The sequence below is a fragment of the Oncorhynchus nerka genome, linkage group LG10, assembly GCF_034236695.1.
Source record: "Oncorhynchus nerka isolate Pitt River linkage group LG10, Oner_Uvic_2.0, whole genome shotgun sequence".
NCBI classification, from domain to species: domain Eukaryota; kingdom Metazoa; phylum Chordata; class Actinopteri; order Salmoniformes; family Salmonidae; genus Oncorhynchus; species Oncorhynchus nerka.
This window is the reverse complement of record NC_088405.1, coordinates 46,318,182-46,335,666: the sequence shown is the minus strand read 5'-3', so window position 1 is coordinate 46,335,666 and position 17,485 is coordinate 46,318,182. Positions and strand designations below refer to the sequence as shown.

General features: G+C 42.8%; 1 protein-coding gene across 1 annotated transcript in view; it reads right to left on the bottom strand.

Moving 5' to 3' along the window:
- Positions 1-17,485, bottom strand: part of spns2 (SPNS lysolipid transporter 2, sphingosine-1-phosphate) — a 144,047-nt gene that overhangs the window by 90,342 nt on the left and 36,220 nt on the right. The window contains exon 2 of the mRNA XM_029670037.2: positions 10,004-10,069. Coding sequence (XP_029525897.1) covers positions 10,004-10,069 — 66 coding nt within the window. The remainder of the gene's footprint in view (positions 1-10,003; positions 10,070-17,485) is intronic.

The following is a 17,485-nucleotide window of genomic DNA, read 5'->3' as shown; positions in this document are numbered from 1 at the left end:
CCCCTCTATATCTCTGACCTTGACAATCTGAACACGTATGTAGCCTATGTACATAGAGCATGGCTGTTTGACCGGGGGGCTTGGAGTATTTTTTTCTGTGTTCTAAATAGCACCCTACTCCCTACATAGGGGAATGCAGCAGTTGAAGTTCTATATAAAAGGCTGTGCACTACTTTTGACCCTGGTCAAAAGTAGTGCACTAAATAGGGAAAAGGGTGCCATTTGGGATGCAAAATATATCTGTGTTCCTTATTGATCTGTTGATGTCAGTCAGAGCAGAAGAATAAACCCATCCGGCCCGGCCGTGTGTGTGTGTGTGTGTGTGTGTGTGTGTGTGTGTGTGTATACCCAGTATACCCAGGTCTCGAGTCAGGCAGGCAGGCTGCAGGGGTATTGATCTAGTTCAAGCTCAAGGTTCAAGGACTGGGGAGGGAAAATATCACAACGTCTGTCAATTACCATAAACAGAAGCTCCATCACTCCTCCGATGACGGAAGAGAAGAAGTAATCAGGGATGAAATAGAAATAGTCTGGTCCTATTTCCAGCCCAGCTGCCTCGGAATAACACGTCCCAGTGATAGGCATACTCCGTAGATTGGCATGGAAGCATATGGCAGGAGAGGGACGAGAGGGGGCACACAGCAGACTTATTACAGCAAATAGTTGTATTTTATTAGAAAATACCAACTTTTCAAATACGTGAGGCAGGCGAATATAGTTTATATAGAGTTAACTCAAACTATTTTATTTGATATTCAAATACAGGTCTCTGAAAGCCAATAATATTTGAAGGTATTTGAACATATGCAAAAAATATATATTTGACGGCTGACAAATATTTGATGAAGAACCAAACATTACAACAGTCAGTTGAATTAGTCTAAATATATGATCATTAGCACATGGTTTGGAAGGCTCTGAGATATGAATCTTAATATAGCCTATAATGAAATGGAACATGGAACCGGCTCAACATTAGAGTAGACCACTTTTGCAGTTTCAAAATGACTTAACACATATATTTGCATAATAAGTGAGACATACGGCTATGCAGTAACAAGTTCTCATAGGAATTTGGAAATTGCTTTAGAATTGTATAATAATGGAGTTGTTACATAAGTGGAATAAGGACATCACTATTCCTCGTGTACAGTAGTTACAAAACTCTCAGCTCATTGCAATGTAATTGGTACAATGCAATTACCAAAGTATTATGGAACAACATGATAATAAAACATTGCCCCAAAAGTAATTACAGTTTTATTACAGACACAAAGAACAATTTAATTTTAAGTGTTACTGAGAATACTAACAGTAACAAAATATGGCTATTAAAAGGGATTCTCCTGTAATTTTATATACTTTTTAGCCAGCAGTGCTAAAAGTAGTGTTCACAAGCCAAAAGTGGTCCCCAAAAATTGCGTACTACGTCACATATGTGCAGACATGTTCACCACGTCATTGCTCTCTCTTACTCAATCTGCTGTGGGTGCATCATGTGCATCTTGCCAGCTGACACTCATACAGCAAGGAGCTGAAGCTCAATGGTTGAACTCTAATTGCTACGAGGCTGGACCACGTTGGGGAAAATGTAGGGAAAATGGCACAGCACAGCTTCCAGAAAAATAGTTATTTTCAAACTAGGGGTTGTGTGGCTAAATGAGGTAAGGCAGTAATTCTGCTCATTGATTAGGCATGTATGAACTGCACATTGACAGAGCCATGTGTCCCCCGAAATACAACCCTGCCAAGCCGCACTGCTTCTTGACAGGAAACACAGTACAACTGGCAACCGAAGTCAACTTGCACCCGCCACAAGGAGTCGCTAGAGCACGATGGGACAAGGACATCCCGGCCGGCCGGCCAAACCCTCCCCTAACCCGGATGACATTGGGCCAATTATATGCTGCCTCATGGGTCTCCCGGTCGCGGCCGGCTGCGACACAGCCTGGGTTCGAACCCGGTACTGTAGTGACGCTTTAGACATCTGCACCACTCTACAGTCGCCAAAGTTAAGGAGAATGTCTAAGTGTCGAAAGGAAACTATATCCAAAGACTGCCTTCTTGAATAAACTACAGCCAAGGTAGGTGGAAAATCAAGTTAGATTGTATTAAACTATCCCTTTTAAATATCTTATAGTGTGTGTTTTAAACAACAACATTTTCTCTCAGATGGACAAAGAGGTTAAACGTTTTTTCAGGTATCATAAAAAGGTATTGCAGCTTTTAAGTTTAGCAGTAGCATGTTGAAAGAGCCGTACAGTAGTTGAGCATCACAACTTCTTTATAGTTATCTGTATAAAATATAAATGTTTCATTGATTTGACTTGATTATGGGGCAATGAACATTCGGGAGTATAGACAGAAATGTATTGTGAAGATCAAATGACTGTTAGATGGATTGGAATAGTGTAGAAGATTGTGTGTGCTCTATTCATTTTCTTTACATTTTGAAGTTCCGGATATAGCCCTCCATTAGTTGGAATCAGCCAATCCAATAGTTTCTTAAAAGTAGTAATTTCCTTAAAAGTAGTTACTTCTGAGATCTGTATTCAAACCCACACACACACACACACACCCACACACACAAATTAGGGCTGTGGGTGGGGTGGGGGGAAAACTGATAGGGCATTTACCACAGGTCAGATCTAGAGGATTTCCGCCCAGTGGCTCCTCATCTCGTCTCATCGTGCCCTTGTTTAAATTGGCTCTGATCTCCTGATTGGATTGGCAGCCACTCCGTGAGAGAGAGTTTTGGCTCGGGGACAGGAAATGAAGGGGGAGGGAGGGGGACGAGAGCGTAGGAGGGGTGCCAATCATCTTTTGGCAGCTCCCCTCCTCGGAGACGTGGCCTGGTAACAGAGCCGCAGAGGGATGGATGAGAGAAAGAGAGAGAGAGTGAGCCCTATAGCTAAGGGTTAGTCAGAGCTGACCCCAATATACAAACACGCTCACACACACTAGACCACCACAACCATGGTGTGTCAGTCCACTAAGAGTTAATTAGCCTCAGCATTACCCCCTACAGTAGTAAAGATGAATCACGATGAGTCGGAAATCAAAGGGGAGAAAGACCATGTCAGTATGTAGGGTTGCACAATATACCAAAACTAGAACATGAAAAACACGTTTTGTGTTACTTTCAGTACTTCTGTCTACTGATTGAGATTGGATGAAGTTTATAGATCAGCGCAGCCGATATCCCTTTATAGCACGTGTGCACAGTTCATGCATCTTGCCTACTCTTCCACATTACTAAATAGCCTTCCATGAGGAACCACTGAAATCACGGGGAGTCCGGGCTGCATCACCATTCATGTTGCACAGAAGTTAACACACTTGATTAATGCAACACAGCATGTAGACACTTTGAAACTGGGTGTAAATGACACCATGGGTCTTAAAGAGACAGCGCACACTTTAATAAAATTAGAGATCGCTTCTTCTATGAAAATGTTGTTGATCAGTACAATAAAATAGAAGGTAAACAGAGTGTTTTTCATCTGTAGCCCCATGAAATCTGCCAAAACAAGCTCAATTCAGCTGTATTGTGAATAGGCCTAGGCTACATCTTGATTGAACCAGTTTATCAACAGAGATGTACCATTCAAATAAATGATTACCATTATGTTGTTATGTAATTAGATTGTAAAATAAAAATAAAAAAGGCTAATTGATTGTATGATTGTATAATTGATTTGTTAATGCATACATTAAAAAAACATGTCAATGTAATTCATGATAATGAACTCAAAATATGTTTCTGGACAAAGTGCCAATCTGTGATTTATTTTTTGCCTTGATTTTGGTATCACTTTGGTATCAAGTATCGTGATGGTATTGAGTATAGTGTTACTAAATCTGGTATCGAAGTCAAAATTCCGTTATCGTGACAACACTATAACTTGCAAACACTGACAAACAAAGACACTGAACCTCCACAGAGCTGCTATGAAGTACAGTGAGTGTACAAAACATTAAAAACATGACAGACTGACCGGTGAATGCAGGTGAAAGCTTTGATCCCTTATTAAGAGGCTGAATGGGGCAAGACAAAAGATTTAGGTGCCTTTGAACGGAGTATGGTAGTACGTGCCCGGCACACCGGCTTGTGTCAAGACTTGCCATGCTGCTAGGTTTTTCACGCTCAACCGTTTCTCATGTGTATTAAGAATGGTTGACCACCCAAAGGACATCCAGCCAACTTGACACAACTATGGCAAGCATTGGAGTCAACATGGGCCAGCATCACTGTGGAGCTCTTTCGACACCTTGTCGAGTCAATGCCCTGACGAATTGAGGCTGTTCTGAGGGCAAAAGGGGTGAGGTGCAACTCAATATTAGGAAGGTGTTCTTAATGTTTTGTATACTCAGTGTAGATATATGGTGTTTTTACCGAGCTATTCCTTAGCCGTCTCAGTCGGGGCCAGGGCCATTGAACTCCAGATAAATGCTTTTGTTTTCATCTGGGAATCTGTGCTGGGTGATTAAATCTCACAGCTCGCAGACATGCAGGCTGCACAGAGGGAGTGTTACGCAGGTGTCACCATTTATTTTACTTTCTTTACCCTCTCCTCTCTTTGTCTTTCGACCCTCTCCTCCCTTTGTCTTTCTTGTCTTTCTCTCTCCATCTCTGTGTCGGTCTTTCCCTCCTTCCCTCCCTCCCTCCTTCCCTCTCTCTGTCTTTCTCCCCCTCCATCGGAATATGACTCTCTGAATCCCTCTTTGCTGTTGCCACAGACTCCTTTTCTGTGAGGTGTCCATCAGAGTGACAGCAGAGCAGCAAAAGCTGCCAACCAGAGCTGAGAGGACAGCATGTCTTTTCATGCATAATCACTTGCAGACAGACCACGGCAGGGAGAGAAGGATGGACAGTGAGACACCATCCCCCAAAAAACGTGAAATGTGCAGCTTAAAATGTAAAATATTTTGTTTCACATGTGAGGTTAAACTTCACGTGAAAACATATTTTCTCATTTATTACATTTTGAGTTCCCCACCTTTTCTCATGTGAGGAAAATAACATTTTTTCACCTCACATGTGAATTGAAGTTTCACATGTGGAATTGCACATTCAAAATCACATTGGCAGTTTCACATGTAAGAAAATTCCACATGTACAAATATCACTTTCCCATGTGGAAGTTCACATGTGTGGGTGAAATAGTGTTATTTTCCTCACATGTGAAAAGGTGGTGTTAACATGTTGCAGTAGCAAATTCTGTAATGCCATTCTGTAAAAAGGTTTATTAGCCTACCTGAGTATAATAGTGCATTAAAAATAGTTATTTCCTATTTCCATTAGTATTAACAAAATCAAAGTGTCAATATTTTCTTTCTATAAAAGAAATCTTCAATTACTGCTCAATTTGAGCAAATTAATCCAGTGATTAACCCGATAAAAATGTTAAGCGTTTGCATTTTGAATTGAACAGTCAATATTCTTAGATTGAGTGAAAATAATAATAAATATGCATTGGAAAAGAAACCCAGTCTGGTCTTTGGTCTGATGGTCAAGACAATGGCTTCTCCCATGGGAGACCAGGGTTCTAATCCCACCAGTTACAAAGCACATGTGAAGTTTAGAATATCACATGTGAAATGTTGGGAAACCCTGTGAAAAACATGCATTCAAATTCATGTGAAACTTCACGTGTTCTAAAGCCATGTCTGACTCATGTAAATAAGTGATTTGTTCACATACCGGATGTGTCCGAAAAACATTTATTTTTTCCCCTGTATGTTTTAGTAAGGGACAGAGAGGGAGAGGAAAACGAGATGGGGAAGAGGGAGTGAGAAAGAGGACTGCAGAGTTAAGAGGGAGCGAACGAGAGAGGGGATAGAGGGAGAGAGACTAAAGATAGAGAGAGGAGAAAGAAGAGATATAGGTAGAGAAGAAAGACAGATAGGGAAAGAGAGCGAAAGTGGGGGGGGCAGCAAACGAGGGAACGAAAGAGTGGAACGAAGGTATAGAGAGAGACACCGGAAAATGAGAGCAGCTGTGAGGCAGCCAACAGACAACACAGCTGATCAAGCAATGATCGCTTTATTCCACACTGATATAGAAGTTACCAGAGTCCTATAACCATCCCCATTGTAGAGTAACTCAAGCCTGTGACAAACAGTGTCCATAAACATATAAAGTTGGCCACACTTGTGACAGCCCCAGTTGCTAAGGGGTTTCAGGGTCAGAGCCACAACTCTAAGCCTCAGATCCTAAACCTTTATCCTCTCTTATCCACAAGAAAATCACAGGCATTAAATGTAAGTCCAGAAACGGGATATTGAGAAAATCTCCTGACTGAGAGAGAGAGAAAGACAGAGAGAGAGAGATAGAGAGAGAGAGAGAGAGCAGAGAGGTGAGAAGACTGTATGTGGGTTAGGATCGGACGAGAGATTTTTTTTTTAAACTGTGAGCTGTATGTATGATGTGAGTATGTTAGTTAGTGGGGCTCAGAGAGCTGAGGGACTTCACAGCTCCAATGAATGGAAGGACTTCCCAGTTCCACCTGTGGCCCCATTCCTCAGTAAGTGTCTGGCCAGGCTGACACTCTGGTAAGGCTGGCTGGGCCTGGCTGTGTGTGTGTGTGTGTATGTGGGTGTCGTGTTGCAAACTGAGACAGGACTGGGGTGGGCAGCCAGGCAGGGGACAGACGGAGGGAGCAGGGCACAGACACAGTCAACCTGACAGAGGTTGTGTCCCAAATGGCACCCTATTCCCTTTATAGTGCACTACTTTTGACCAGGGCCCATAAGGTTCAGGCCAAAAGTAGTGCGCTTTCTAGGGAATAGAGTGCCAATTTGGGACGCAAGAAAAACTGTCTGTCTGCAACCTGGCAGTGATGAGTGGAGGACAGCCTGCAAAACCAGGACGGACACTGGTCGGCTCCACCACACATTCATCCACCCAAGATGTATCCCAACTGAACATAAAACCTGCCCACATAAAAGATCAGTAATAATTAGTGGTTGCAGTCTGGAGAAACTGCACAGACACTAACCAGCTCCTTATTCACCCACCCAACATCTCACCACTTTTAAAACCCTGCCAATATACTAGACTATCCATAATGGATAATAACAACACAGGATGCTTCCCACTAGGTCCAATTGTCTGAGGAGAAATCCACACAAAGCACACATTCCTCTGTCTGCAGGCTCACCAACCAACAGAGCCTCCAGGCTCCTTCCAAACCTGTAGAAGGTGTAACATCATCCATGACCAAAGAGCCATAGGTCGTTCTCCCGCTCGCAGCACTCTGTCTTCATTTTGGCCATAACCTCAGATTCATTAGCTAGGAGACCTAATAGAGGCCTGTCATATCCAAATGGGGGCTTCCCTGTGATCTGACCGGTCTTCTCCTCTCATCAGGAATGACAGCTCGTGTTAGACCTGCTCTGTTCTTTCTGTGAGCAGCACATTCCTGGGGGGGCGCTGATCTGATGGACAGGCGTAAGCACCTGGGGCCAGAACACATGCCGTACTACCATACATCACCTGAGTGAAATCAACAGGATACCTGATCATCTTACACAGGGCCTCCACACTCTCTTTGTGCCTCACCCCTCAGGGAGTTACGTCACACACACACACCTATTAAGGTGTGAACACACACGTACGCACACGCACACACACCTACCAACACACACACACCTCTAAATGTTTTGCTTTGTGTAATAACATTTTAACTTTGGTGTTGCCCCATAACTTGAGAAAGGTTACACCTTTCCACATGTTGAGTTGTGTGTGAACTTTAAAACACTATTACAGACATAACCGCATGCAAAATGCAAATACTGTCGGGAACTTCGGCAGGTTTAAGCAGCAGCTCTAGTGGCCAGTGAGGCCACTCTCTTCTCCAGAGTGGGCACAAAGCAATCGAGGAAAACCAGCCACAGTTCCAATATTCCACACTTTGTCAGCCCAGAGATAACCCAAAGCTCCTCATCCACAGCCAAAGAAAAAGGCTAAGCAAAACCGAACCGGAACTCAAACAGAGCTCTCATAAATAGACCAGTCAGTAACACTAGTTTGAGAAGTGACCGCAGCAGTACGTGGTCACTGCTCTCTGAGGTGTGAATATAGTGAAGGTTAGCTGGGATCAGAGAGGGGCTGAATCAACTCTTCGCACATCACCCACTTACCACTACTTGCCCACCAATGACCTACGTGGGCAGTTTGGACTACCAGGTGTGGGTGGAAGTTGCCAAGGAGCTCACATAGTGGGCGATTGTTCCCTCGTTCCCTCTGGAGTGTGTGTGTGTGTGTGTGTGTGTGTGTGTGTGAGATATATATATATATAGAGATATAGAGATGTAGGGGGTGAGGGGGTAGAGGATATAACAGCACACATGGACACCTACATACAACACCCTGTGATCACCCGCCAACCCCCTAGCGCAGTTGTTCTCAAACCTCTCCTCAGGACCCCCAGTCATTCCATGCATTTGATCTATTCCAGAGCTCGCACACCTGATTCAACTTGTCAACTAATCATCAAGCCCTTGACTAGGCAGGGGTCCCTGAGGGGAGATTTGAGAACCACTGCCCTAGCCAGCCGTTCACACGTAGGTTCCCAGTCTGGTCGTGGCTGCTCTCAGCGGTCAGAGTTTTGGCCGGCTGCATTCCTCAGGCCAGCGAGAGACTGGGGTCAGCTGGAGATCAGGGGACATGCCACACCCCTCAGTCTGGCCCAAGACAGGACAGGACAGGCACACACACACACACACACACACACACACACACACACACACACACACACACACACACACACACACACACACACACACACACACACACACACACACACACAGCTTTTAGCCCCAGCTACAGACAGCAGACAGGAGCAGAGGGCAGCTGTGGGTGCCATTCCACTTACTGACTATGTTGTGTGTAGGAGTGAGAGTATGCTTGCATTAGTTGTGCTGTTTGCATTATGTGCTGTGTGTTCTGCATGTGTATGGGTTTTGTTAATTCAGCAACGCCAAAACTGCAACAACAAGTACAACTGGGATTGAATTTCCTGTTTGCTATGTCAAGTCTTTTGATAGATGGGTGAAACGCTATCAACCATGCACACTTCATCAAACACGACTTCACTTATGGGAGCATAAATCAGTTCACAGTTATCTTTGAAGAATCCGATTTTTCACCCATCACCTGAGAAATAATGGACACTGTGGGTGCCACTGTGAGATTTTTGAACTCAAATCCATGACATTCAGCTTTAGGAGATACAGAATGTGCTAGGTCACAATAGCCTTCGCGTTGAAAGGTCAACTCAAACTCCAGAAAATGCCAGCCCTCCTTCTGATGCCAAACTAATAGCATGCACCTTTCCCTCACAAAAGTTGGATTCAGTAAGGTCTATAAGAGCAGGAAACCCCGCCCAGAGCCCCCAGACTCAGACTCAGACAACCCGCTGCCGCTCAACACTGTTTTCATTTTCACTGGGCTGCCTACTGGCGGAACTCATGGAGCTCAGAAATAACCCATTCATACGGTCTTAACCATCTACAACCTACATCATTGGAACAGATCCATTGCGACTAGGTTATTGACCATGCAAAATGTTGCTGGAAATGTCAGACCCTTAAAGGCAAAAAGAAAATGGGGGAATTCATAAAGCTTGCATTCACTACATTGCAATATTCGGTTAATGTTTATTACTACACGTGCATAAGCCACCATCCCAAAACGAGCCACTGTGTCTGTTGTTGACCCGGTCAGTCTTCCGGTTTAGTTACAGTCAATTGCACAGGCTGCAGGGAGGAGGAGGAGGGAGGATGAGGTATAGGGGAGAGGAAAGGGAGGAGAGGGCTGGAGGCAGTAGGGGACTTTTATCCTTTTGTTGTCCCAATCTAAGACGCCTAAGAGCAGCTTAGCGTGGACAGGTAATGGGCCTGCCCTTCTTGTCGTGAGAGGAGGAGGAGGTTTGAGTGGATGTTTGAGCTGGCTAATCGTCGTTACATATGTGTCATTAAGGGATCAGGAGAGACTTACCTGTTTGCAACAAGCCCACTCCACTGTCCGATACATTGAAGTGTCTCTGGATGTCGAGCAAAACCCCTGCACAACAGAGTGAGAAGAAAGAGAGAGGGGAGGACAGCGATTAGTATTGTGTGGCAATGGTTGCGGTACAATAACCAAACACATTATCATGAATATTTAATTGTTTTAATAACAGTTGAATGAATTAGGTTTGTGGGCTTGTGGTGGTTCTCTTTTATAGCTGCAGCAAGAATACTGTATTAAGGAGAGTAATACAGTATTAAGTGCTCTCTTGGCTGGCACACAGACAGTTCTAAACACTAAGATGGTGTTGTCTGCAGGGGGTTAGTAAAGGTGGCCAGGTGCCCTTTTAACACACACACACACACACACACACACTTTTTTCCTTCTCTGTAACCGGAGGACAGTTATGCACACCGGTATGGCGGAAAGGAAATTCCAGAGAGAGGATCACGAACAGAACAGAGCTCTTAGTCTATAGTGAGAACTTAATGAGGTGCAAGGCACTCTGTAGGGATCGAAAGACTGAGCTCAAGATATGTGAACAGCTGAATCTTGTCGTCATGACATTACTAAGACACTGCTTGTATCTCTGTAACCAATGGTGAGATTGAGATATTCACCTGTAAATCAGAGAAATAAAGATGGACGTTGTGCGACAGCAATATGACAGCTAGCACATTTGTTGATTGTATAGTCAACTACTAACAGTGTCAGCTACTACCAGTGCCCGTTCAATAACAGAGATCTTTCTCAAAATAATTATCCTCGCCTGATTTCCTTATCTCAATCGTTCATATCCTCCTGAGCCTTTCCCTACACATAACATACTACAGTGCTGTGTTTGGGCTCAGTGTGTGAGACTGACTGACAGGCTGGTCTGAGCAGAACAGAACTCATGAATATAGAGTAGCAATAACAGCAGATTCCCCAACATCCTAACAGCAGCAGCCACTGGCCCGGTATTATAGCATGATGCATATCTTTTTGCAAAAGACATGCTTATTAAACAAAAGGTTTTTAACTAGGCAAGTCAGTTAAGAACAAATTCTTATTTACAACGACAGCCCACCCCGGCCAAACCGGGACGACGCTGGGACAATTGTGCGCCGCCCTATGGGACTCCAATCACGGCTGGGTGTGATAAGCCTGGAATCAAACCGGGGACTGTAGTAACACCTCTTGCTTAGACCGATGCGCCACTTGGGAGCCCTATAAACTGATACCAGCTTGTAATTAATTATGCACTGCAGACCTCATCTGAACTCAAAGTCAGAGGGACTCTCTCATAAATAGAATGAGATTCTACTAATATGTTCTCTACCCAAACTGTCTACACTAACACTCAAACTATATTTAAAATGCTGTGTGTTTTGACAATATTAATTTACTGGAGAGGGAGGAAGACTAAAGAGAAGTGACAAGCACATTCTTAAAGTATATTACCTGATTCATTTGATTGAGTGGCCAAGGTTGAGGTTTCTATCCTCGGGCATTGTCATCACTCCATTCATTTGTCAACAGATATAGTATAGGGCAGATTTAAAAGGCAAGCGAGGAACGAGGTCTGGGCAGGTGCAGCTGGGGCTCTGAGCAGAGCAGGGACATAAGTGACATTCCTGTCACATGAGACAAGCCACCTGCTCCGATTCTCACACTTCAGGCTGCATTCCGGCACCACTGCAACACCAACAAGCCGCAGCACTGAGGCTGGGTTCTCTCTAGGTTGGAACGACACACACATAAGGACTTCCATATCAATGTAGCATGGTTAAACTACTGCTCGGTTGGTGCAAGGTAAAACTGGGAGTGGATTTAATTTGGATAACAACCCATTTCCTTTCAACATTGAACGACACAGAGGCCGAGACAGGGACAGACAGACACATACACACATTGGCCGTTTGCTCTATTCTTGTTCTGTACAGAAAGGTCGGCTCTCCCTTGTCTAGCCTGTCAAACATCGCCACAGTGACAGAGCTGTCACTCCGCTGAGGCTGTGCTCTAATTAGCCTGCCGGAAACACACACACACTCAGTGGGCCCGCTGGGAGGGGGATCCCTGTGCCAGATGGTGGAACGTCCCTCCCGAGCAGAGTCAGCACCTGCCTGCCTGGTACCACACCCTACCCGTCCCCTCTCGCTCGCACACACACACACACACACACACACACACACACACACACACACACACACAATTACTGTACACCCTCCTACTAACCCTGCCCCCCATTACACCACCTCACTGGGGTGAATGAGTGCAGGACCAATTTAGCCTCTGTGTGGGTGTACATGTGCATAAGTGTGACCGACTGACTGATCTTTGCCCTACATGCTCCCTAATAGATTGCTGTGAAAATGTATATTTCAGTCTTTTGGGGCCAACTCACATGGAAGTGACATATTTTCTTTCAGATATGCAACAGTCACTATTATGTAAATGTTGTGTAAATACAGACCATATTGTGTAAATACAGACCGTATTGTGTATAACAATCAACCCGACTGTTCAAGTGGGCAAGTGTTTGACACAAATGTCTTCAGATAAAAGCACACCATCCATTAAATTGAGTGCAGGTGTAATGTTGTATAATGTCGTGAAGTAATTGTTGTATTATATTGAGTGCAGGTATACAGGTGTGATGATCTGTGTTATGGGCTGTCTTAATCTACGAGATTGCAGACAGAAAGCTGCAGTGTGTTTGTGCAGCAGCATATCAGGCTAAATGTATCTTCACTCTCAATGGGAGCTTTCAGTTTTACGGGCAGCTTCATGGTTTCAGACTGCGTATTTGAGGTTTGCCCTTGCCCTCAATTCAATCTCTCTTCCTCTCCTTCCAGCTTTCCTCCCTCCTTATCCTCGCCTTCCTTTCTCATCATCCTCCTCTCATCCTTCCTCTTTTCTTCTTTGCTCATTTATCGCCCTTTATAACCGGACCACCCTGTATCTATCTGTGTTTGGTGGGCACTGACATGGCTCTGACCAAAATCACCTAAAATACCACAAAAACATTGTCTGAGATGTTTAATTTCTATACAAGACAAGTATTTGTCCTACATTAGCTGAAGGAGTCATGATGAAATATATTTGACTGAGGTACCACTAACAGCACGCCAGTCTCTACCCGTCTCCCGCCTTAGTGGCGCCAGGGCTAGAGTTGCCATGGTAACGTCGCGTGGGCACACAAGGAGGAAAGGTCAAGAGACGGTGGCAAGAGGATGTCAGCTTGCGAAATCCTGAGGACTTACAAATCACCAGCCTCTTCCCTCTCCTCTCACTCTGTCTGCCTCCTGTGCTCTAGGCCTATATTTGACTGCATTATATTTGACTGCATCTATATCTATTGTTGTCTGGCTTGGGTTCACTCTTTCTCTCTCTCCGGGTGTTTGTGAGGAGAATATACTGTATCTTACCACGTGCTCAGTGAAATTACACTACATGAAGTCAAGAACTTGCTTGTAACAGATGACATTCATATTCTGACTATCTCTGAAACTCACATAAATAATACCTTTGATGATACAGTGGTTATAACATGTACCGAAAACGGAGGCAGTGGTTCTGTCTATATTCAGAACCACAATCCTGTAAAGCTTAGAGACGATCTAATGTTAAACACTGTTGAAATAATATGGCTACAGGTTCATCTGCCTCACCTAAAGCCCATTATTGTGGGAAGCTGCTATAGACCACCAAGTGCTAACAGTCAGTGTCTGGATAACGTGTGTGAAATGCTTGATAATGTACTGTATGTGATATCAACAGAGAAGTATATTTTCTGAATGATTTAAATATTGACTGGCTATCATCAAGCTGCCCACTCAGGAAAAAGCTGCAAATTGTAACCAGTGCCTGCAAACTTGATCAGGTTGTCAGTCAACCTACCAGGGTAGTTACAAACTGCACAGGAATTAAATCAACATGTATTGATCACATTGCAGTTTGCACATTGCACTAACACTGCAGATATTTGCTTTAAAGCAGTATCCATATCCATAGGATGTAGTGATCACAATATAATAGCCATATCTAGGAAAACCAAAGTTCTAATATAGTGTATAAGAGGTCATACAAGAATACGTTTTTGCCAGTCTGTGGTGTATGTATATATATGTATATTATTATATATAATATATATAATAAATAATATAATAATATATATATATACATATTATATATATTATATATGTATGTATAATAAGGAGCAACCAGACGCTGCACTTGAAGCATTTATGAAATTACTATTTACTAATAAGCCCCCGCATCCATTAAGAAAATTACTGTAAAAACTGTTAAATCCCTTTGGATTTATGGGGAATTGAAAAATTGTATGGTTGAAGAGGGGTGAAGCAAAAGGTATGGCAATTAATTCTGGCAGCCCAACTGATTGGCAAAAATACTGCAAATTAAGAAATCATGTGACTAAACTAAATAAAAAGAAACTACACGACGAAAAAAAGATAAATTATATAAAGAATGATAGTAAAAAGACTTTAGTGCAGCTTTTGACATTATCGATCATAGTCTGCTGCTGGAAAAACGTATCTGTTATGGCTTTACACCCCCTGCTATAATGTGGATAAAGAGTTACTTGTCTAACAGAACGCAGAGGCTGTTCTTTAATGGAAGCCTATCAAATATAATCCAGTTAGAATCAGGAAGTCCCCAGGGTAGCTGTTTAGGCCCCTTGCTTTTTTCATTTTTTAATAATGACATGCCACTGACTTTGAGTAAAGCCAGAGTGTCTATGTATGCGGATGACTTAACACTATACATGTCAGCTACTACAGCGACTGAAATGACTGCAACACTCATCAAAGAGCTGAGTGGTTGGCAAGGAATAAGATAGCCCTAAATATTTCTAAAACTAAAACCATATTAAGACGGAGAGGACCAACCTAAACAACAGTACATCGATAAACTGTCCGTGCTGAAGAAACTGGGCCAGCCTATCCAGGAGAGGTACATGGAGTCTGAGGAAAGACCCAGAGCCTTCGATGACATGGGGAAACAGATCCAGATGTACATGAAGATCATTGAAGCTTGGAACAATGGAACAAAACTTTTTGTAATAATTTTGTAATAAATAATGTGGAAATTGAGCAAGTTGAGAAAAAAAGTGCTTGGAGTAATCCTAGATTGTAAACTGTCATGGTCAAAACATATTGATGCTCTAGTAGCTAAGATGGGAAGAAGTCTGTCTATAATAAAGCGATGCTCTGCCTTTTTAACAACACTATCAACAAGGCAGGTCCTACAGGCCATAGTTTTGTCACAGCTTGACTACTGTTCAGTCGTGTGGTCAAAAAAGGACTTAGGAAAATTGCAATTGGCTCAGAACAGGGCAGCACGGCTGGCCCTTGGATGTACACAGAAAGCTAATATTAATAATATGCATGTCAATCTCTCCTGGCTGAAAGCGGAGGATAGATTGACTTCATCACTACTTTTATTTATGAGAGGTATTGACATGTTGAATGCACCGAGCTGTCTGTCTAAACTACTGGCACACAGCTCGGACACTCATGCATGCCCCCCAAGACATGCCACAAGAGGTCTCTTCACAGTCCCCAAGTCCAGAACAGACTATGGGAGGCACACAGTACTACATAGAGCCATGACTACATGGAACTTTATTCCACATCAAGTAACTGACGCAAGCAGTAAAATTAGATTTAAAAAACAGATTAAAAAACACTGTGAAGCAACACAAACATTGGCACACACACAATAACATACGCACTATACATACTAGAGATCGACCGATTATGATTGTTCAACGCCGATATCGATTATTGGAGGACCAAAAAAAGCTGATACCGATTAATCGGACGATTAAATATTCCCACTTAAGAAGTTTTAGGTTGTAGTTATTATAGGAATTATAGGACTATTTCTCTCTCTACGGTTTGAATTTCATATAACTTTGACTATTGGATATTATTATAGGCACGGTAGTATTGCCAGCCTAATCTAGGGAGTTGATAGGCTTGAAGTCATAAACAGCGCTGTGCTTCAAGCATTGTAAAGAGCTGCTGGCAAACGCAGAAAAGTGCTTGTTTGAATGAACGCTTACAAGCCTGCTGCTGCCCACCACCGCTCAGTCAGACTGATCTGTCAAATCAAATCATAGACTTAATTATAATAATATTAAAACACACAGAAATACGAGCCGTAGGTCATTAATATGGTCAAATCTGGAAACTATAATTTCTAACAAACCGCTTATTCCTTCAGTGAAATACAGAACCGTTCCATATTTTATTGAACGGGTGGCAAAGTCTAAATATTGCTGTTACATTGCACAATCTTCAATGTTATGTCATAATTATGTAAAATTAGGGCAAATTAATGACGGTCTTTGTTAGGAAGAAATGGTCTTCACACAGTTCGCAACGAGCCAGGTGGCCCAAACTGCTGCATACTGTATACCGACGCGAATGCGCTTTTGTCAAATCATCACCCATTTTTGCGAAGTAGGCTGTGATTCGATGATAAATTAACAGGCACCGCATGGATTATATGCAACGCAGGACAACCATGTGTGTAGTTAACTAGTGATTATGTTAATATTGATTGCTTTTTATAAGATTATGCTTGCTAGCAACTTACCTTGGCTCTTTGCTGCACTCGCATAACAGGTAGTCAGCCTGCCACGCAGTCTCCTCGTGGATTGCAATGTAATTGGCCATAATCGGCGTCCACAAATGCTGATTAATCAGTCGACCTCTAATACATACACATGTATTTAGTACTGTAGATATTTGGTAGTGGTGGAGTAGGGGCCTGAGGGCACACAGTGTGTTGTGAAATCTGTGAATGTATTGTAATGTTTTAAAATTGTATAAACCGCCTTAATTTTGCTGGACCCCAGGAAGAGTAAAAAAAAGGGATCCATAAGAAATACAAATACAAACAATGGGATTAATTTTGCTCGATACAAAACGATAACAAACTCATCGCAGTGCTGCCACAAAAATGGAAGTGGCAATTACTTTAAAGAAAAAGTTATGAATTAGTATGTTTGCCACCAATAAAATGTATAAATGGCTTAAAATTACTAATTTAAATTGTAAAATGTATCAGTTTCCCTATGACAACTATACCGCATAAAATTCAAGATAGTTGGGAACAGGATTTCGATGTCCCAATACCATGGCATCGGGTTAATGAACTGATATACAAAATAACAAGTTCAGACATTATATAAAATTCTCGATACAAAAATAATGCTCAGTATATGGGGCATTGAACAGTCAGAGCAGTTTAGACTGCTATGTGGAAACAGAATCAATAGAGCATCTTTTAAGTACTGTTCATCAGTGGCTTGTTTTTGGAGTCTGGTCCAGGAGTGGTTATGTCATAATATCAGGGTGAGGTTTGACCCACAAACTGTATTGTTGGGGGTTTTGGAGGACCACTGTCAGTCAATAGGAAATATCATTGTGCTCTTGGGTCATTTTTTAAATTTGG